This window comes from Taurulus bubalis, assembly GCF_910589615.1.
Source record: "Taurulus bubalis genome assembly, chromosome: 15".
Lineage (NCBI taxonomy): Eukaryota > Metazoa > Chordata > Actinopteri > Perciformes > Cottidae > Taurulus > Taurulus bubalis.
Window position 1 is genome coordinate 14,581,764 of NC_136603.1, and position 22,515 is coordinate 14,604,278.

Here is a 22,515-nt window from a genome sequence, read left to right on the forward strand (position 1 = left end):
ACTTTTAATTCGCTGTACAATGGAAATTAGAATATAGAGCCAATTATTAACACATACTATCACTAGGTTTAAGATGCACTTCAATACTTGAACTTTTACAACGGAACTGGGTTGTGAAGCAAAACATCTAGTGACGCAGTCTTTTGGCAGTACATTATAATTTGATGGTTCTTCTGACACGCTATCTAGACGTGACACACCGACTATGAATGTATGGCCTTTCATGTTGTGTATAATTAATCTGCATTTTTGATTAGGAAAAAAAGAGCAAACACGTAAAATGTTACATTCCCTTGTTAAAAACTGCCCACCACAGCTCAGAAGAAAGACGGAGCAAGACGGAAAAACAACATGTCATCGTTATGCATTGAAGAAGAATAGTGCAACGTCTCAAGCTTGGCCAGCAAAAAACTGGAGATAAAAAAAAGGGCTAGAGAAAATCAAACACTCCATGAATATCAGAATTCAAACCTGCTGTTTTTCCTTCAGAAAAAAAAGCATTGATGAAATTGAGTTAGCAGTTCCAAAACACTTCTTGGTGAGTTAGTGCAGAAAGCAACACTGAAGCATTAGTTTGTTAAGAGCCTGGTTAGTACTACCCAGTGTCAGGGCAGTTGGCAGGTTATTTTAGCTTGGTCCAAAGGGGCCACAGTGATTGGCCGCGATGTTTATGTGTCTTTAAATGTGTGTGTGCGTGTGTGCGTGTGCGTGTGTGTGTGTGTGTGTGTTGTATGGATTGTGAGTGTGTATCCTTATGTGTAGGAATTGAGGCATTCCTTTGAGCGTGATGTGATGTCCTGCAGCTCCCGCTCTTCCTTCATTTTGATGTCTTGGTAGGCATGCATTTGACTGGCATCCTTAAGGTAGGCCCAGTTTGCTGAGAGAATCATGAGGAAGTGGATCTGGAAGAGAAGGGTGAGGTGGATGGCCGGTGAGCATGTCAAAGATGCAAAGCAAGCTACAGGAGTCAGAGCTACAGTATGTACATCACAGACATACACAAACATACAGTTAAGTTCTTCAAAAGACTTAACAAACGAGGGTGACAAAAGATATGAGTGAAAATGACTCGTTGTAACATTGCTGTTACAATCATCACTAATACTGGAGTTATGTTGCTATTCACTATGCACAATACTACAGACCTGACACTTTAAAGGCGTGAGGATGAGTAAAGAGAAAGAGAGCCACAGGTTGTGCATGTGAGTTTTATGCAGCCGCAAAAGCTTGAGGTTAGTGCAAAGCAGGAGATTTTGTGATTCGGACACTAAAGCATATGCAGTTCAGTATTACTGCATCTTGCTGTGGGATTTTTAAGAAATAGACCAAGTAGGAATACTTTTTTAAACAAAGGTTGTTTATTTTATATAGAAAGTAAAAGCTACAGTTTTCAAAAACTTAGGAGAAAATTAAATATATGAAATATGGAGTATAAGTAACTCTAATCAAAGAATCTGAAAAATGTAAGCATGCAGGCTCAGTGTTAAGATAAAAACAAACGGCTCTTAAATGGCACTTTGAGAAAGAATAAAAGAAAAACATCAACTTCATAGCTGAGGCTATTCCAGCATCAGCCCTCATAGAAAAATAATAAACACATTTACTCTACTCTAAAATAGGATAATTTCTTATTTATTTATAAAATACATGAAATTAAAGTGAGGCTTAGGGCCTCATGCAGAAGTATACCCTTGGTAATGGCCTAACCCTTCATAGTGTGCTGTGCTATGTATGTGCAGTTACTTTGAAATCTACAATAAACACAACTGATCACCATAATATTCATCAGCAGAATACAGTTGATGAAAGGGTTTTAGTTCAGTTTAGATTCTAATTTATGACAAAAGATATAATACTGAATATTTTCTGTGTAACACTTTCATGGTTTCAGGGGTCAGTGGCAACATTTTAAGGCTAAGGAAAGAAACATAAGGAAAAGGCACTGTAACTGGTCCTTTTACAGATGTAACACTAGAATTCATCCTCACCAAATCTGATAATCTGACATTAAAAAACAAAGCCTGAGAACACCTTGAATATTTGTCATCAGATGTCCCCACGGACTAATTTCCGAGCTGTATTCTGTTCATCTATATGTGCTTGGTGCAGTATTTATGGTCTAATATCCATCTTGGATCATTTCTAAAAGTATGTCTTACAGCTTGTGCAACCATTTTACATAGAGTTACACAAGTGCCGCAGGAGCTCGTGCATAAATTCGCATTTCAGCTCTGACTGGATTTGACTGTTGGCCAGCCATTAATTCTGCAAGCTAAATACTGTAAGGTTTTGTGCAGATCAAAATCAGCTTCAAGCATTACAAATATAAAAAAAACCCTGTGGTGGATTTATAGCTGTGCACATTTCTATAAAATATGATGGTGTCAAATTCCTATAAGTGAGTGCCAAAGAAAGCAGAAAAAAACAGCCAACAAAACACCACCTCAATCTGAAGACAACTTTCATCGGGTGTCCTCAGACAAGCAATATTCCTGGGTACCAAATACTAAAGGAAGCATACAGTGACTATTTACACTTGTGTGATTACTAATGGAGAGATGTTGTTTTTCCTATTTTCAGGTTGTTTTTAGTTACATTTTTGTCAGTGGCACCTGCCTCTATAGAGTACAGCCGCAAATGCTTTACTGTACTCTTAAAACAGTTTAAAACTTAGTGCAGCAGTCTTCTCGACTTTTAAACTTCAAAACAGCAAAGTTATAAGTGGTAGCCATCATGTAGATCAGCTGGTGGAAGAGAACAGAAAAGGTTGTAAGACAACATGCCGGTGACCTCCTCGTCACTACTCAAGTTAGTAAAGTGACCAATATTTTCAAGCAGTAAGAAGTTCAGGGGGAAAATGTAAGTATAATTTTACAAAATCCTATTTGTGATTTAGTAGTTTAAACTCATGATTGTGATGTTTTTGAAATTACAGTCTTTTTAGGCACAAACAGCATGCCCAAACTGTGCTCTCTTCCATCCATCCTATTATAACAACAGGGCCATCTAAGCAGATGGGGAACAGCAAATGGATTTGTAGCTGAGGAAAAGCCTGTGTGTAATCTTCTTTGGTATGGGAATGAGAAGAGGAGCACTTGACACATGATCTGCCGATACAAACCGTGCAAAGATGGACTAAAGGGAGAGGATGGAGAGACCGGAGGAAAGCTTACCAGAGCGATCACAGTGGCTCCAGCCCCGGCGCACGCTACGATGTATAGGTGATAAGACAGGTAGAACTGGAAGAAGATAACAAACAGGGATTATTCTCCCATTTAAATATGATTCCCGTGACATGTACTGCTGCTGCCATTTGCTGATGTATCGATGACATTTGTAGGAATGTTTGGTTAAAAGACGACCTCTTACCTCACTCGTGTTACAGATGTCGCCTAGCGTGGATCCACAGGCCTTGCCAGGTGTGGCGTTCCATGGGATGATTCCTGTAGTCATGAAATTCACAGGTTTTCATATACACTCCTTTCTACTTCCTTTATTCCACCATGTGAATTATGATCAAAATGTCCAATTCTAATTGAGCAAAACACAACATTATTATTGTTTTTTGTCTTGCTAAATGTCTGATAAAAAAAAGAAAAAGGAGGTAGTCGACCAAGTTTACACATGAAGATCATTCTTAATTCTAATGGAAAGCCGGTCAGAGAAGTGTAGGATCCAGTGTGTCAGAACCTGACCTAAGACTAAAAGATAAGACGGCTCTGCCTCTGTCGCTTCGATTTGGAGCATTCTTTATTTTAATCCCTTAAAAGTTCACAAACCTTATAGAAGAGTAATAGTAATACACTGGAAGACATCTTTATGAAAAAGGAAACAGAAAGCAGATGATTTTTTTGCATGGACCACCATTAGATTAGGGGTCGCAGAATCGGTGGGGTTGCAAAGTTATCAAAAAGTTAGGAAAGCAGAAAAAAAGCTAACAAAATAATCTTGGATTCAACTGGATCATTTTAACTTTCTGGGCCTTTAAAACATATTAAAATAAAAAAAGGGGGGGATTATTCTTTGATTTAACTGGTCACAATCAGAAGACATAAAGGTGATAAAAAAAGACATATTCTTGCACAAAGTGCTATTCTCATACCGTACTGACGAACATCCACACAGATGGAGTCAATGCTGGTGAGGTTGGCCATGGGAGACTTCATGGCGGCGCAAGTAGACCACATGTTGTAGAAGAGGAAGACTGGCACAGCTGAGAAGCCGAACACACCGAGCCAGGCCACACCCAGAATGTATGTGAGGAACACAAACTGAGGACACAGACACGGCACAATGTTATGCTCCCCTTCCTCATCCTAGTGCGCTTTTTTTTCTGTCATACTTTTTTTCCGCTAATGAACACCTTTGTATGTTTTATTGTAATCGCATGTCATAAAAGCTTTGTTTAAGCACTGTGTTTAAGAATCTGATCGGACACAGCCGTGTGGTTGTATTAACATACCATTCCACTGATGCAGCGTCCACAGATGGTGGTCTTGAACTCGCTGTGCAGTTCTTTGACTGCGCTGGTTGTGTAGAAGCCCTCAGCAAGCAGGATGATGCCATACAGGAAGAAAAACGAAGCAACGCCGTAGATGACATACTGCATCAGCTGTATTCTGTTAAAAAAAAAAAAATCACACATGAGCTAAGTCATAACTGTTGCAGTTGCAATAGGTTAAAAACAAAGTAAGCAAAAATTGAGCGCTAACATGCTTTTATACTCCAAACTTAAAACCTGGAGAGACCCACTACAACTGTCAGGGAAAGTAATACCATGACATACTACGGAAATAGCTGTGTAACCAGCTATTTAACCTGTTATCATTTATAACTTGCATGCAATCTTTAAAACACAAGTAACCTGGACTGGCTTATTAATCATAAACAGATGTTTACGATTACGATAAGGATCCAGCGTCCCTAAGACGTGAAGAGAGAGACGCTAAGCCCAAATGTGGAGATAACAGGTGATGCATGTCTCTGGAAATCCTCTGCCAGGAGACAGACTGCCTCTGTAGACATCTTAAATTAAACAGTGCACTCCAAATCTACGCCAACATAAAACATATGTGCAGTCCTGTCTCTTGTAGTTCCTCTTTTATTGTCTCGACTAATGATTCCACTTAAAAATAAAATAAAAAAAGAGCCATATTAGGACTGTTCTCCGGGATGAGGTGAACGTGGGAGACGTGTTCATCTAAAAATAGCCTACATAAATTCAACCTCATTAAAGTGAGATCTATCTTTCTTTTAGCCCTCTCTTTGTTGTCAAGGTTTTGTAAGAGCACACTTTCAGAGCGAGCATAATGTGTCATGGAGTCTACTGTGACATTTAAAACACAATATTTTGTAATTATCAGACACAGCACAGGCAAGCATTACAAGCAGCCATGTAGCACATACATGTCACTTACACATCAGTCAGCATGGCATGATCACTGGTGACCTTGGAGAAGTGTGTTTCCAGGATGGTCAAGGTGCCAGTGAGAGCCACATGGCCACATCCACAGAACAGGGCAACGCCAGAGAAGCAGAGGATCGTAGCCACCAGCGACGCATACGGCACCCCGCCTAAACATTTGATGCAGCACTCAAAGCAGCCTGTAGAAAGAAAAACAAACAGACAAACGGAGTCAGCGACAAGTGTCATTTGATATCATGGAACAGTGTTTTATACCAAATTGTCCTACTTTAAAAGGCAATAGTAACTATCAGCCCCCAATTCCATAAAAGGAATTTTGTTAACTTGCAGGAGAGGAAGTGATCTCAGGGGGATGACGTATGAGATGAATATTCACATGCGTCATTCAATTATCCATCAAGCCGATCCCAGCACACCCCGGACAGATTTTGTCTCGCGTCAGGACTCATTAAAGAACAGAAACACAAGCTTTTCACTAATATATCTCAAGAACATAGGAACTGACAGAACAGACAAGTCTGTTTCAAAATAAGTTTCAGAAAATGTATCTGTGGCCGTGCTTCCTTTCAAGACTTTCTACAGTCTACATTGCCTTTCCTGTTTTATCTGACAATTCATGACTACACTTAAAGGGCACTAATGGCCATCCAGCAGGTCAGTGCAAAGAGTGTCAGCCAAGCTGTAATGACAATCAATGGCAACTCACAATGAGAGAATGCAGTGACCCAGATGGATCTGCCTCATCCAATGTGTTCGTATGCCTCGTGAAATGGAGCCGGTCACCACAATGGTGTATTTGTGGATGCATGCAAACAAATCACAGTGTGCTTCCAATCAGATCCACATGTGTCTGACAGGATGTTGTTGAGTCATAGGACATCCAGATCATTGGCTATTTATGATCCCCAAAGCTCTCACATATGTCTGAAGTCACATGGAAACGGAAGTGTTTAAAGCTGCTTTAATCAATATGTGTACGTTAACAATTGATGACTGTATATGTGCCAGAGGTCCCTTGTGGTGAAACAAAGCTAGATGGAGAGGGAGCACTGGACTATACGTCAGGTATACAAACACATCTCCAAATGAATATTAATGGTACTCCGCATTTGGTGGATGTATAAATAAGCAACTGTTTTGCTCCCAAGGGGCCAAAACATCAATTATTTTCATTTACAAACTGCACCAACCTTCACAGAACAGATTATGCAAATGAATCCTTATCCAAACACAGCCTACTGTATAGAAACAAGACAATAATAATGCCATAGAAAACATATAGCGTGGATAAAGAGTAGATAGGGTGAGTAGAGGCTAACAAGTGACTAACTGAACACTTGAATTATCACATTCCCTGTTTTTTCCTATCTCTGCTCTTCCTTGTATGTAGTAGGAAACGGGAAACGGGAGGCTGCTGAGCATAGCTCAACACTTGATGAAAAAAACAAGAATTCTGCTTGCTTGCTTCTTCCGTGAGGCGGGGATCCTGAAAGTTCATCTGTGTTTGTGCTCTTCGCCGTAACAAAAGGAAATTAAAACAGATATACTGCTGCTGGGTCAACACTTCTGCAGTCAGATGCTTTATCCTGACTGTTTGTGTAGTACACGGAGATGAAAACATTTTTGTCCCAATGGTGGGTGAATAGGAGTTGCCATGGCAGCACGTTAACCACAACTCAATGAGTGTGCCCACAGCAGAGTCGCTAACTTCTCCCACAGCCCACATTGCTCTGATGAACATGCCGGGGGAGGGGGAGTGGGCTGCTGGGAGTCAGAGCACAGAGCTCCACAGGATATTGAGCCCAGCTGCAGAGTAAATACAGTTCACTTAAAGGAAGGAGTGCTCTGGTAGTGGATGTCACTGTCAGGTAGTCCTGGTCCAGTGGCAGACTGTATCTCTGCTGTAAATCCACCCGCTCTAACTGCTCACCCTCCTGAAGAAAATACATGTTTCCATATGAAAAGTATTCCTATTACCAAATCTCTCTATTTAATGTGCACAGAGTGACAGAGGCAATCACAAGTTACACTGGTTTACTGTCAATTCATTTGATTCTAATCAATTGTGACATGAAGGAAAAGCAGCATGACCGCCCAACTCATTATGTGTCTGTTTGTCATGATATGCATCACTAGTCCCATTAGATAATTTGTCTCTAAGTGGATAGGGCTGGATGTCACGATATCTGTCAGTTGCCTGATTTGAACTAGATCTGAAAATGAGAAAAAAGTGATCACAGGCTAAGATGTCTTCAGTTATAAGAACCAAAACTGTCTCCAATGACTTTATGAAATGCTTTAAAATGTTATGTTGACCATTGCAGCACCCTCCCATGGAGCCTGTCACCAACAAGGTCAGACTGACATGTTTGCATCTGTCATGCTGGTCTAACTTGGAGCACTTAGGGAGAGAAAACATACTTTACTTTTGAAAGCCACCATTTAAATCGATAAGCCATCTGTCTGATTAGTGTCCATTCCACGAGGGTGGTTTGCTTTTAAAGCATCAAACCACCCAGACTGAGACTATTGACACACTAGACATCGCTCTCTCTCTTAATGGATACACCTTGTGTCACTTACTAGTTGTTATCCTTAATAATGCAATACATCCACGGTGATATTTTCACAGCTGGACTGGACATGTTGGCAGGTAAGTAGAACTCTGTTCTGGTTGACTAAAAAAAAACACTGGCGAGGACAGACCCACTGACGATATTCAACTATCAGCAGCCTCAGGAATAGTACTCTGTTCACAAAGAGCCTCTGTGAAAGCTTTAGTCTTGGTGTTAGACATCAGGGGAGACAGAAACTACATCAAAGCCCAACTACACTTTTAAGCAGTACTATGGGGACGGTAGTCTGCACCAGAGAAAAAATCACTCTCGTTCAGCCAAATTAAATTGGCTCTATGAGGTTCTATGAGATATTACGTTATCCTTGTCATTAATTCTGCTGTCTTTATACATGATTCAGAATCAGCTTGTGACACAAGCTGTGTTGTTTGTCCCTCCTCTTTTGAGGATGGTGAGGCCGGGTTAAAAGCAATACATTGATATTTTGGCAAATTCACATATTCACTTTCTTGTCAGTTGAGAAGATGGCTATCAATCTTCTCCTCTAACTTTTCCCAGAGTGAACTATTGTTTTGATTTACAATTTAAAACAGTACTTTAATCTTGAAATTAAACATCACTAATCAGATGTTCTTTTGTTTGTCCAAGTATTCCATCTATTCAAATTACAAAGTCTATAGTTCAAAGAGGACGATGGATTCTGCAGTCAGGGAAGACTGATGGGGAACACAAAATTCCACAGAGGAAGTTGTAATGTATATTTCAGAGTTATAAAATAGACAGGGAGTATCAGTAAATCTACCACACAGCAAAGTACAGATCAGAGAGTACTGTGTGGGATTGTATCGCGTACAGGATATTGCGGGACAGACTTTAGTTGGAATCCCCCTCCTCCACAGGGGACAGTAACAGTCGGAGCCGGTGACTCTCTCAACAACAAGCTTGTTCTAAATGGACCCTGCTGGCTTGTTCCAAGTGGAGTAAATAGACGTAAATGAAAATCACGTTGAGCCTTTTCCCTCTGATGACTTTCACATGCTCCCAGCCCCTGACTAATACTCCTGGTTAGACTCACCACTTCAAGAGTCTCCATTCTCCACTCTCCATCTCATCGCTACAGTACACAAATAAGTAGAGGACGTATTGAATGAAAAATAGAGTATGAGAGAGAAACACAGACAAGGTAGCGACTGTTTGTGATGACAATCTCAGGCCTTACAGCAGAGGCTACATTTGCCACATCGGGATCACGAGGAGGGAGAGAAAAGAAAAAAGGCGCCTGTGTGAGAAAGAGTGCGTGTGCGCGCATTTATGACATTGTGTGAGTGAGACAGAAAAAAAATAGAGACAGAGTCCAAGGAGCCCTGATACAAAGAACCAGTGTGTGCAACCCTAGACTGTCCATCACACTGGACTCTCAGGGGCCAAACAGAATAGCAGTGAACCACGGCCCCGCTCTTCCGGCCTGCAGGCGCGAGGCCCAGGACAAGCCCACCGCTGAGCTCCATCCTGCGTGCCCCTTCAGCACTGCACACAGATCGGCCTCAACGGGGCCTCAGCATCCACTTCACACTGCAGGAGGATCCTGCTTGTCAAAGCAGCTCATAACAACCAATGCGTGAATGAGATGGCTCATTAAGACTGACCCGAGGATAGACAAACACACACAGCTGGGCAGACCAAGAAAGCAGGGGTGGATAGAAGAAGAGAAAAAGGAGAGAGAAATGGGGAAGGAACAACAACGTTTAGGTAATTTGATAACTTGCAAATGTGTGAGGGAAATTAACATACTTTAAGGACAATATCCACAGGGCCCCATCTTATTACAAAATGCATCTTCATTATTTGAATCTACATTGTGCTCACACGGTTCCTTTTTCATAAAATTACCACATATTAAGGTACAGAAAACCTTGCGGCCAGGTATTACTTCAGCAGTAAAGTTGCATCGATTAGTCGATCAACAGAAAAATAAATATTTTTTATAATCGATGAATTAAAAGGTATTTTTCCATCTTTTTAAATGTCATCTGGTTCTCTTTGACAAGATATCTCGGTGCCTTGGACTGCTGGCCAAACGGAATAAGACCTTTGAAGATGTGTCCTTGGATTTCAAACAATTAATCAACGAGTACAAAAAGCAATTGGTAAATGAATCGCTATGAAAACAATCGTTAGCCTTAATAGGAAGACCAGGAATAGGAAGGAAGGGAGGAAGGAATAGTTGTTATCTAGTTTTGCCTACACATATAAAGAAGCTGACGTAATCTCCTGTGTGCGCTGTACTTGATGGGTACCGGGGGTAACGGGGGCCCCAACAAGATGCTTTCCTCAGTGTCTCCAAACAGGTTAATCCATCCACAGTTTGCCTGAGCCCAGACTCATTACACTAACCCCTGCAGCTGGCTCTGCTTCATCACCTTCATCACCTTTCTCCGTCACCCTACAGACATCACGGGAACACAGTCTGTCAACATCACAAAGCTTGACTCTTCCAACAGCTGGGACGCTCAATGGAAAGTGGAAAAGCGTTCCCGATTGAGAAATACCAACTGTATGTGATCAAGTCAGTAGCAGACCTTTTGAAAAACATTGTTTAATGTGATCTCCATACCAGACACAAACACAGCCACACCTACGCAAACAACACATGGCATAGAAACCCATAGAAGCACCACATAACATACAGTAAGAGTATGTATTTTACATAATTAAATCCCACTCACACAAGTAAACAAACTTGGACACACATCATTTGAGATGAAAACTTTGCAACTCCTCCATCTCATCCATGAGCCCTAAACAGCAAATTGGCTTCCAGCTCCGATAAAAGCACCATCCACTTTTAACTCACATCCAGCCTCATTGCTAACAGATGTGTCTGTTTACAGCTAATGTTAAGTATTGTTGTTTGTTGCTACACTGGGGCGAGCTGCCAAAACACCATTTATGAGAGTCTCATTTTCCACACTCTCCACTTTGAGAGGAGACTTAAAATTGCCATAATGGCTATAATGGCCATTCTCCAGGGACGGGGGAGATCCGACCCTGCCAATGCGTCAAAAAGTGGTCTCAGAGTTCTAACAAGGGAAACTTACACTCAGCTAATAGCCGTTGACTGCAGCTCACCCATGGCTGTGTGTGAGTGGAGGGGAGGGAGATGTAGTCAATGACAATAAAAGGCAATGATGGCCGTAATGGCTCGTAAATTTAGTGTGTGGGTACACTAGAGGAGTACATTTGTGAACATAAACTGTGTGAAATGTTACTGTTACTGGTAGATGTCAAGTCAGGTCAATTCTTTTTATTGGCCAATATCACATACAGTGTCTCAATGGACTTTACCAGCCCACGGGTTCCCGACCCAGCCTAAACTTCACTAACAGCTCTTTTTAAAAAGGACATAGCTCAGAGCACGAACTTGGTGATCACAATGTTTGTTGCATGTAATTTCCTGTCTCTCATCCATCATTTCAGGACTCTCTAATGTCATTTTAAAAGAGAAAATTAAAAGAGAACAAGGGAATACACAGTTATTGTAATTGGTTAATCTTTTATGTAAGTTGTCAAGCAAAACTGCTAAACATTAGCTGGTTCCATCTTCTCAAATGTGAGGATTTGCTGCTTTTCTCATTTTATTTGACTGTAATCAGGTGTATTTACTTATTGGTCGGGCAAAACTAAACTTGGATGTGATGGACATTAACATTGTTAAAGTTGCAATGATTTGTTCGAGGTTCAATTTTGAAACAAAATACTTCTGATATACAAATTTAGAGATGATTAAACAGAGATGTTTCAAATCTACAGCTCTTTATTATTAGTATTGCATTATCACATTAGTAAGCAGCACAACCTTTCTTGGGAAAGGTGCTTGTCTAAATGGAAAATATTTTACCTGAAATAGATGTTTAGAAGAAAGAGCGATAGACAAATCAATGATTCCTACAAGAGGGTGAGCAATGTAATGACTTTCTCTGTCTCCTCAGTGCACACACTCCTCACGGCTGTCTGGTGATGTCTGGTTCATTTATCTTTGTCCTTGCCAGCCCCTCATCCACCTCATTAATCATCCACCCTCCTGAAAGAACAAATCAAACGCACCCTGAGGTTTGATTGATCTGCTGTTGATTCTGCAACAGGCTCATTGTCCTTAAAAGTGACAGTAGCATGATGATGACCAGCGGCATCACAGCATCCCTTCTGCTGCAAGAGGGATGTCTGCTGAAAATACCCCGCTTACTTAAATTAAGTAGACCATAAACGAAGCACAAGCAAACTACTGCAACAAAGAAAAACACACGAGAAGCATGACAGAGGCGATGTGAGGCACAATCAGAAACTGGAATATCATTAATTGTGTGCGATTATGAAACAAGGATGAACAAAGTCCCTGCTGAGCAAAATCTACCCAACTATTGTGCAGAGTGAAACCAAGCAGGCTGGAGTAGGTTAAAGCCCCAGTAAACACAGTAGTGAAAAGAACTGAACTGGCTCTTTGTGAGCGCTCATTGGTACCTCTTTTGTCCAGCCTCTGGTCTTGGTTTTCTTCTGATGGAGTTTCCATGGTTGTTTTTCTCCCATTCAACAAAAATGCTTCCTTTCAGCAAATTCTCTCTTCCTTACTCTCTCCTCTTTCGCTCCCACTCTCTCCTTCCTGCACGTTTCTGCTTTCTCTCTCTCTCTCTCTCTCTCTCTCTCTCTCTCTCTTTCTCTCTCTTTTTCCTCCACGTTCCCTCTTCTCATCTCATCCTGCCACACAAAGGCACCGCTCAACTGTACATCCCAGTTCCTTTCCAAAAAAACAGAGGTCTTGTCAAAAGAGATTTGGTTGAGCCCCAGTCATATGTCTCGTAAATCCTAGTTTCACAGGCACAATGTGCATCTGTTGTGTTTGTTATGACTGTTTTGCGATTCAATTTAAGTCAACTTAATTTGTACTCCTAATGACAAAAAAATCCTCGTCCATGACCTTAACACACTCCTCACTCTCAGGCGTGCCTGTCGGAGAAACTGAAGTACAACCCTGAATAGCAATCCGGTGAGAACGGGCTCGGGTGCAGATGGGTGAGGACGGATCCTGTCTTTAGTAGACCGAGTGGGTAAAAACCCTACTCTGTTGTACAGGCTGGGACTGAACGCATATAGGCACACAATCACCTCTCTCTATCTCACATCTGACCACAGTTCAACACACTGTGTGTGTGTGTGTGTGTGTGTGTGTGTGTGTGTGTGTGTGTGTGTGTGTGTGTGTGTGTGTGTGTGTGTGTGCGTGCTGTGGTTGTGTAGTGTGACTGGGGGGTTAGCCCTTCATCTTTTTTGATAGGCACCATATGCCCTCTGCTCCTGCAGCATACATTAGTAACCTCTGACCGCTGTCTTCCCTCCATCTGCTGCCTTCCAACTCACATAAAAAGGAAACAGGAAAGAAAGGCCAATCTACATTTCCTAAACAAGGAGAGAGCAGATACTCTGGGCTGATACAAACAGAGGAAACAGCATCTGAAAATGAGAAATTCAGAGAATCCTAAAGGTAAAAACATGAAGAATGCGGATGAAAGGAGGGAGAAAATAGAGAGTCCTTAGAGGATGATACAATGAGAAAAAACTTGTTAAAAATAAGCGAGAGATGACTGTCGAAACAGACAGCGATGGAGACAGGGAAGAAGATCTTGGCTGTGTTTGTTTGGCAACAGCAGGGCCAGAAACCCCAGGGGCATGCTAATGAGAGAAAGGCCTTTCAGCGGTGGGGGAGAGCCCTGCTGGAGCGGAGCTGGAGTGGGGTCTTCTCACGGATACCAGACCTCAGAGAGGAGGGGGATCAGCAGGGGAGGGGAGCCTCAGGGGTCAGGGAAGTGAACTTAGCGGGGATCCCACAACAACAAATGGCGCACTAATCTTCTAGCTTTTTCACCATCAGCCCTGTAAAACTCCAGGAGAACTGACATCCTTGTGATGAGGGGAAGGGAGCCTCCAGCCCAGAAGAAGAAGTGACGCTGGTTCTACAGCTGATTTCGAGGTAGCTGTGCTTATGATTTCCCCATTAATTGTACCAAAGAGCTCACATGAAGATTCAAAAGGAAAGCAGTTGATACACAAGATAACAATGGGTCACACACTTAATCACACTGAGGCAGCTTCTTATTACTGAGTACAACAAGCAAGGGATCCATCTGCAGCCTTTTTTTCAAATGTGAATTAACAACAAAATGATTACGTTCATTGCAAACGGAAACTCAAAACATGTGATTAGGCCTGGTCCAATCATATTTTCAGACTGTAATGTATTTGATTAAACATGTGCTTTTGATTGGAAATAAAGACAAATGTACCCTGCTATTAATATTATGTTTTTTTGGCTTGGATCTTAAGCTCGGGAAAACAAAAGTTAACATAGTGTTCTTTAACAGAAGAAAAGTCATAGTCAGAAATAGAATTTCAGCATGTACAGTTTTGTTACAATGTTCATTATCTTCCTTATGAAGGCAAATAATACTGATTATCTTTCAAAATCAGTATTTCATTGCCATCCTCAATCTTGGCTTTAACCCGTGACACTTTTGTCAAGGAAATATAATTATTGCAAATGGTTACTGATTGGTTTTACATTAGTCAGCTAGTAGCCAAGCAACTGATGAATGAGCCAGGGATTATGAACCATGACTGATTTCAGCTAATGCAATTAACCTAATTCTAGGAATCAAATGTACAATATTACGTCTACTTTGTGTTAGAACTAATTTAAAGTTCTGGCTGACAAATATAACATCCACTCTGCTCTGAGCTCTGTTTTGGTCTCCATCAACTCTTAAATATATTGCGCTTTAGTAGGTGTTCTGCCTGGGCAGGTAGCCCATTGTGTATGTATTTGTTCTTTTGCTGGAAACAGCTGCCTGCTGCTGGCAACAGGGTCGATTTTGAGCGGAGAAACGGAACAACACAGTACATGTATTGGCCTTAAATCGAAACAATGAGCTAAAGAAGAAGCTTAAACGTCACAAATGAATGAAGCAAGAACGGTATTGTGAGACACATAAAGAGCAACAGACTGATTGGAGCTTTACCAAAAATACTGTGAGTGGCTGTGGGAATAATCATGTGAACATAGAAGGCCAAGCCTGAGAGCTGCATGCACCGCTCCAGTTTCCGAGACAGCGCCACTCCCCTACTTGAGGACACAATCTGAATGATGATGAAGCTCATACAAATGGAGGAGGCTTCATTGTGGGTCAACCTTTCACGCTGTGAGACTGGGGGCCCTGAATGCTCTTCAGTGTTCAGTCACCCGTGAAGACCTGCACCCTGCTTGAGCTCACAGCGATGACAGAGTTCTCAGGGATGCAGGCAAGTGCCCAGGCCAGAGATCCCCTTACCAACACTGGCAATGGCCTGAGAAAGCAGACTCACCCGACCAGAGGAGGACAGATCAAACCATATGAGGTATGACTGATTGTGAAGGCCAAAGTCTGATGAAAGGCAGAATAAAAGCTTAAACAAGAGAGCAAACTGGTCAAAATACCCCTGAATATGTTGCAGCTCTCATAGAATAATCTGTAACATTTCATCTCTTGTAGTGATTGGTGGTACAGTATATTACCACATTGGAGACAGATTCTTGGAAACACTGTTTTGGCAAATGTGTTGCAGTCAGTGAATTCCATTCCAAAGTACTGTGGTGGTATTACTGCCCTAGATTTAAATGCAGGCCATTTCCATAGGTCAATCTGCTCTGTGTGACTGACGTGCTGAATCTAAGTCATTGATTGGTTCATAAAAGCAGCACACTACCAACCCATTATACAGATCCATTCACTTGTTTTGCTGACCCATTTTCCTTTGCGAGTCTAGAGAATAACAAAAGGCATTACACATTCTGTACACATTTTTCTTTAGGAAATATGATTAGTTATAACAGTCGATACATCAAAATTTCTCAAACTGACCATATAAGAACAGCTGATTGTTCCATGTAAATACAACCTGAGCCTATGGATTATAGTCATATTTTCTAAGCAACGTCTCTGCAATGGAAAGAAATGAATATGCTCACTGTCCTCATCCATTATAGCAAAATATGTGGACTGTGAGAGGGGAAACCACAGGAGTCTGACTTATTATGCTCCTTTGCTTTCCTTTGGCCCTGGTGAGAAGCTATAAACTAAGGAATATCAACAGTGGGTGTCTTGTCTAGCAGGAAAAATAACTTCAATACACTCAGTGTTTGAGTTAAGGAAGGTTAAGGTCATTTGTGGTATTTATCATGGTATCAATCTTAAATAACGGCTTTTCAACCTGTACTTGAATGAGTGCCTTTGATGTGTATCTTTCACTGGACTGTATAAAACAAAAAGTACAAAAGTATATGCAATTCAACACATTCATCTTCTTCCATGTGAAAACCTACATTACCCACAATGCAACTTGACACATTTGGATGTATTATGCTAGAAGTAGCCTATAGATGCTAGCCTCCAGCAGAGATGAGGAGCAGGCTAAAACTTGTAGTCTTCAGCGCCAACCAATGATGACTCAGGTGACATCACATGAGGCAATGTATCAGACTTCTCACTCACTCTCTCTCACACACACACACACACACACACACAAACACACACACACACACACACACACACACACACACACACACACACACACACACACACACACACACACACACACACACACACACACACACATATATCCTTTTGTAGCAACAAAAGACTTCTTACATTTTTTTCCACATATAAAACCTGTAAAGGTGTACGCTGAAAAAGCAAAATCCAGCTTTTCTATTCAATTTCAGCCATTTCTAATAGAGACATTATTATGTCTTGCTGTTTGTTCCACTGTATAATTTCCATTATGCATTTTTCTCTCCAGTGTAATTCCAAGTGTTTGACCAAACAATGCCCACAGTACTGACTCAGTACTCCTCTAATTGCATGTTTGTGATACTATATCGTGTTAGGTCAGGAAATGGAGCAAAGCACTCACTCGAGGATGCCTGGCAGCCATGTTTTTCTTCTAAAAATGACTTCACAACCCTGCCTCTGGCACCTTCAGAGCCACTGTGGTTTTGGCCGAAGTGTGTTGCAGGGAAAGTGAGAGACACAGATGCTTCCTATTATCCAGACTTCCTAGCTTTCAGTACCTTGGACACTGCCACTATGGCTTGGCTGGACGGAAAACCAATGCAATGTCAAAATCTTGAGACTACGAATTTCATAATTTCAGTCTGGAGTCAGAAGAGCAAATCAATGCCAGGAAACAGAAACCTGAAAGACAGTGAAAGAGAGAGATAAGGCGTTTATAGAAGTTGTACCACAACCTCCTGTACCGGCCATGAACGTCTGCCATTTTAGAGAAAAGTAAAGGTTTGCACAATTGTTTGTTTTTTCTTTCAGCATGCAGTACATATTTGAATGTTGGCTCCGGTCTGGAAGAGGCTCTTTGCCGTAGCCAAAAGGTACTGCAAGCAAACACCTCTCCATTATCCATTTAGTATAATAACCTCTTGTCTTTTCAATCTACGTATATTGTGATAATACTTTGCCAAGAGGTGGAGTGAAATGGAAATACCCAGCAACTCCTGAATAGTTGACTCTAAGAAAAAATTTGGTGTTTAAAACACACTTTTATTTCCCAACATGGCCAACTCATTTAATTCAGCAGTTTCTCCCAAACAGATGAGCTTCAGGAGGGATTTGTGAGAAAAAAAAAAGATTATTCGGAAGCTGAGTGGCTAATTCATTAACCAAACAATAGTAGATATATGGTCTCCTTTTGGTCTCCACAAAGAGTTGAGGAAAACATCTGGCTGTTCAGGTGCTACATGCTTGACTCTGGTCAGCAGTTAATAGGGAACTTTGTCCATCTGTCATTTGGTGCTGGGCAACTCACTGAAAACAGCTGCAAACTACGAAAACCAAAGCAATGAGCTGAGATATGCTATAAAGCAAAACTGCAAGGTCAAGCGTTAATGTGCTACGGATTTGTCACTATGAACGACACATCACATTTAGCACTGAATGTATAAAGATGTTTGCAAAGAAAATCTAGCATGTCATGCCAGGAGACCTGGAAATTGTGTGAAAGCAAAAATATTTCTACAGATGTCATTCTTACACTGATGAGGATCTCCACAAATGAATTGTTCTCACACTCCAGTTGCTGAGATGGCAAATAACACAGGGCTGGAGCCCGTCTTTCATTTTCCTACTTGTTGCACAGGGCAAAAGCATGTGAACACACACGCACAATAGAGACATAATGAAGCGCAGAGACATGGGGACATTAGACGAGACTTTCCAGCTAATCCTGGGGTTGCTTCCCATGAACAGCCCCCACCCTCTCTGTCTATCCCAGCTGCTGGGATTTCTTTCTCTGCGTGTCTCTCGCCAATCCTATTGTCCCCCGCCTCATGCTGCCAACCTCTCACCCCTGACCCAAGACTTTACCCTTTTCAAACCCTTCTCTCCTCTGTTCCCCCATTCCTCATAAGAAGGAGTAGAAACCTCCTCCCTTTAGCCCCAGCCATGGAGACAGACTAGCCACTTGGACTCCACCGTGTCAGGATTCACCAGCGCTATGACAACAGAGCAGATGACACGGAGATCGCTTTAATGCCATTGTTCCACGAGGCTCTTCTCTCTTGTCTCTAAGCCCTGCGTCCTGCGGCTGGATCCTGGAAGGACAGGGAGTCGGCCATAACCTGAACCTGACACTTCCACCCCTGCAGGGATGTGTTTGTCCTCATATTTATGATGGAAACAGTTTAGACGTGGACTAAGTGCTTAACAATAAGTGGCTAATACAGCTCATCACAAGGGAAAGATGGGAGCTAATCTCTCGAGTGGTCGGTATATCCCCTGGCTGAACTGTGCGAGAGTGGGTCAATCCATTACTTTATTGTTTTAAGTACTGATAGGCAGTTTTCCAACAGAACATGCTGTATTACCCTTTTGTATTTTTTAAAGCATCTACTGTGCAATGCAAAATCAATTTAGGGCACCATCAGATGTGATACAATCCCTACATCATTAGTAGTGTCATTATTAGTAAACATTTACACTCACTCTCAGTGTACATACTTGATGGAACCACTGGTCTAATAATACATTCAAATCGAGTCGTGTTTCTTAAATCATTTTTATATGCCAATACAAGTGCTTCTATCTGTGTTTACAAAACACTTTGGCACTAGAAACTGATTAAAAAACATTTTCATAACTGTGCCATAACTGTCAATGAGTGCCTCAAATTCAAATTACTTTGAAATCAATAAATACAGAAAAAGATGTTCTTATATTGTCTTGGAAACAACAAAGACAAGGCCATCCAACTCTTAATCCAGACGGTACTGTGCAATGACTTGCAAACAAAAGACGCTATGCACACATCTACAAACTCTAATACACTATTATTCTCTCTCTCTCTCTCTCTCTCTCTCTCTCTCTCTCTCTCTCTCTCTCTCAATTCAATTCAATGAGCTTTATTGGCATGAATGTAAAAAACGACCATATTGCCAAAGCATTACAACAACACGATTACAGTAAATGTGTTAAAAGGCAAGGAAACAGTTGTGTTTCTTGACACAATACAATTATAATCTCTCTCTCTCTCTCTCTCGCTTTACAACATTACTTTCCCATTTCCAGCTGAGGACACTATAGTTACAGTATAGTTGTTCCATATCGTGGAGGTCAAAAGCTAAGATGACTTTTGGGACCTCTCGGTGGTGGAGCTGTAACATTCATACTGCTAACTGATCTCTCCACTGGTCTGCGTGTGGTTTACAGGTTCAAGCTGTTTTTCAGACAGAAACATCTGGGATTTCCTCTCCCCTGAAGCTGCTGTTAGCTGGTAAGTTTCTCATTTCCTCTCAAGTGAACCTACAGTGAGTAGGACTGCACAATTAATTGAAAGAGTCGCAATAAGGCAAGTAATATTTGTTAAAGGCAAAATGTGTGTCAAAATACCAATATATAATTTTCAAAGAACATGAGAATAACTGTAAACTGATCAACCCCTCGCATATCGGCAAATAGCAATTGCAATATCAGTCAAAATAGTCACAATAACATATTTGTATAAAGTTGTTTAGTCCTAACAGTAAGTGATAAAACAGCCTGTGTGTATAAATGGTAAACGCATCAGACATTACTAAATGACTCAGTTGAATACATAATATTTCAACACAACTGTAAAACAGTTTAGTTAAATTGAAATCCCATCTTGTCAAACCCCCAAACAGTCTGTAAAGCAAAACAGTCTCCCCAAACGCTCTCCCTAAGCTATTGGGTTTCCCTGCAGCTGTTGCTTTCTAAAAGCTCAGCGATTGCAGATTTTCTTCTGCATCCTCCTGCATATCAAGACATTCTCTGGAGGATAATAAGCAGACAATAAAAACTCTAACTTAGAAACCCTTTTCTTGTGTAGGAAAATGATTCATGGCTGGCGAGAGAGAGAGAGAGAGAGAAAGAGAGAGAGAGAGAAAGAGAGAGAGAGAGAGAGAGAGAGAGAGAGAGAGAGAGAGAGAGAGAGAGAGTGTCAAGTCTCTAACTCTGGTCTCACTGTGTCACATGCAGCACCACATCATGACAACATGAGTCATGTGCATTTCCTGCCTCAACTTGTATAAGCAACAAGCTGTGAAGAAATAAGTCAAGGTTCGTTGTTATGAAAGTATCATCAAAAAAACATGAATGGGATTTCACAAATAATGCTGAATATAGGGGCAAAGAAAAAGTCACAAGGGGTTACATGGGTATTCATTTAAATTCCTGCTTAATTCCTCCCAAGCATTGCATTTGGTTGCATCCAAATGGTCTCAGGCTGTCTGGCGGCTCTTCATATGGTGAACATTTCTCATTGGTGTGCTGGGGTACCCCAGATGCTTTTGTCTTACGGTTGTTTAGTAGCTGCGTAAAAGCGCAGAGGACAAAGACCTATCTGTAGAGGGTTGAATACACTCAGTGGGCACACAGCCAACAGCTCAATCCTACAGGCTCCCACAGTTGAAAAGCAGACTAATGCATTCTGCTCTCACTCCTCGCAGATGATCTTGCAGGGAAATGAGCTGGAGGCCCTATTCTTTCTTCTCATTTCACCTAACTGCTTTCACATCTGAACTGTGGTCACAGTTCAGACAGGTCACATCATAGTCCCAAATAATCATGGTCATAGAGGTCTTGGAAACTTTGAAACAATACCTGCGTTGATGCACTTTCTCCCAACATAGGAAGAAGTAATACATTGTGTTGAAAGAACCAACCATTTTAGCTGACAGACACTCCTCCTCACCCCGCTTTCTTATGATAAGAAAAAAAAATCAACATCGCATCTTTGACCAATCTAACAAGTGTCTGAAGGGCGATTCTGAAGCCTGGATTTGGGTTCACTACTTGAAAGACCAAAGCCTTGGTGAAGCTGGAGCAACTTACATTTGAAGGACATTAAGAAGGGATCTTTAATGGCTTAAAAACTGTACTTTACAAACCAAAGGGTGACGTCACAGTGACTACATCAACTTCTTATATAGTCTATGGGAGAGGTGATGGATTTCAATAGGTCAAACAAACACAGGACTTTCACCCAGTCAACCTATATCGACGTATATTGTCCCGTTAATTATTAGACACATGATTTACACGAGTCGCTATTGTCATATCACTCAGAAGTAACTTCAGTAGTTAGTCTCAACTCAACATCATTTTAATAGCTATCATGGATCCCAAAAGGTCACAGAGCAAGATTAAATCAGCACAAACTAAATAAATTAAATGAGTAAAAGACTAAACAATACTTGTTTATTACAACAATAAACAATACAATGTTAAAATGAATAAACGTCAATAAAGTAGGCTGAAAACTAGAGGGGGTACGTAGAGCGTCATAGTTTGACGTTTTGGGCGACTGACCAAGTTTCGCTGTTTGACGAGTTGGTAGTGAGAATATGTTGACAGAGCAGATACATTATTAGCATAGCCCTCTCTGCCGCAGGCACCAATCACACTGTTCAGTCACTCTTAACATTGACTACATTATGATCTATTTACTTGTTTACCAAAGATTGGAACAGGAAAATAGGTCATTCTGTGAAACATTATTGACTGTTAAATCAATGTCCCCTGCTGTAGCAAATGTGTCCATACAAAGTTGCTGCAATGTGGAGAAACCTCTGCAGTAGTGCTGAATGCCTGTTGAATGAGTGAGTGAATGTTCATCAGCTGTAGGGGCTCTTTGCTTTCCCCAATCTATTATTTCCCTCGGACCTTCTGGAACAATCATCTGACTGTGAACTAGCTTCACTAGCAAATATCGCCACTGCTCTACTGCATGTACTGTACATGCACTGATGCCAACATAATGTGAAAAATGAAGAAACAACCCAAATTAGACCGTATTATGCATGTATTTGACACTTTAACCTTGAGAATTGTGCGTGTTCTTTCTGACGTCTTGCAGATAAAATAAAGGCCAGATTGTATCTTTGGCATATTGTATACAATATCA

General features: G+C 41.2%; 1 protein-coding gene across 1 annotated transcript; it reads right to left on the reverse strand.

The window, feature by feature from the left end:
• Positions 1-752: 752 nt before the first annotated feature.
• On the reverse strand, positions 753-12,568 carry gpm6bb (glycoprotein M6Bb; the record flags this gene model as incomplete). The annotated part of the gene is made up of 7 exons (XM_079230706.1): positions 753-902; positions 3,174-3,239; positions 3,370-3,443; positions 4,103-4,271; positions 4,463-4,619; positions 5,418-5,604; positions 12,520-12,568. 7 exons carry the CDS (start codon positions 12,566-12,568, stop codon positions 753-755), a joined length of 852 nt encoding a protein of 283 aa, XP_079086832.1.
• Between the last annotated feature and the right edge of the window lie 9,947 nt (positions 12,569-22,515).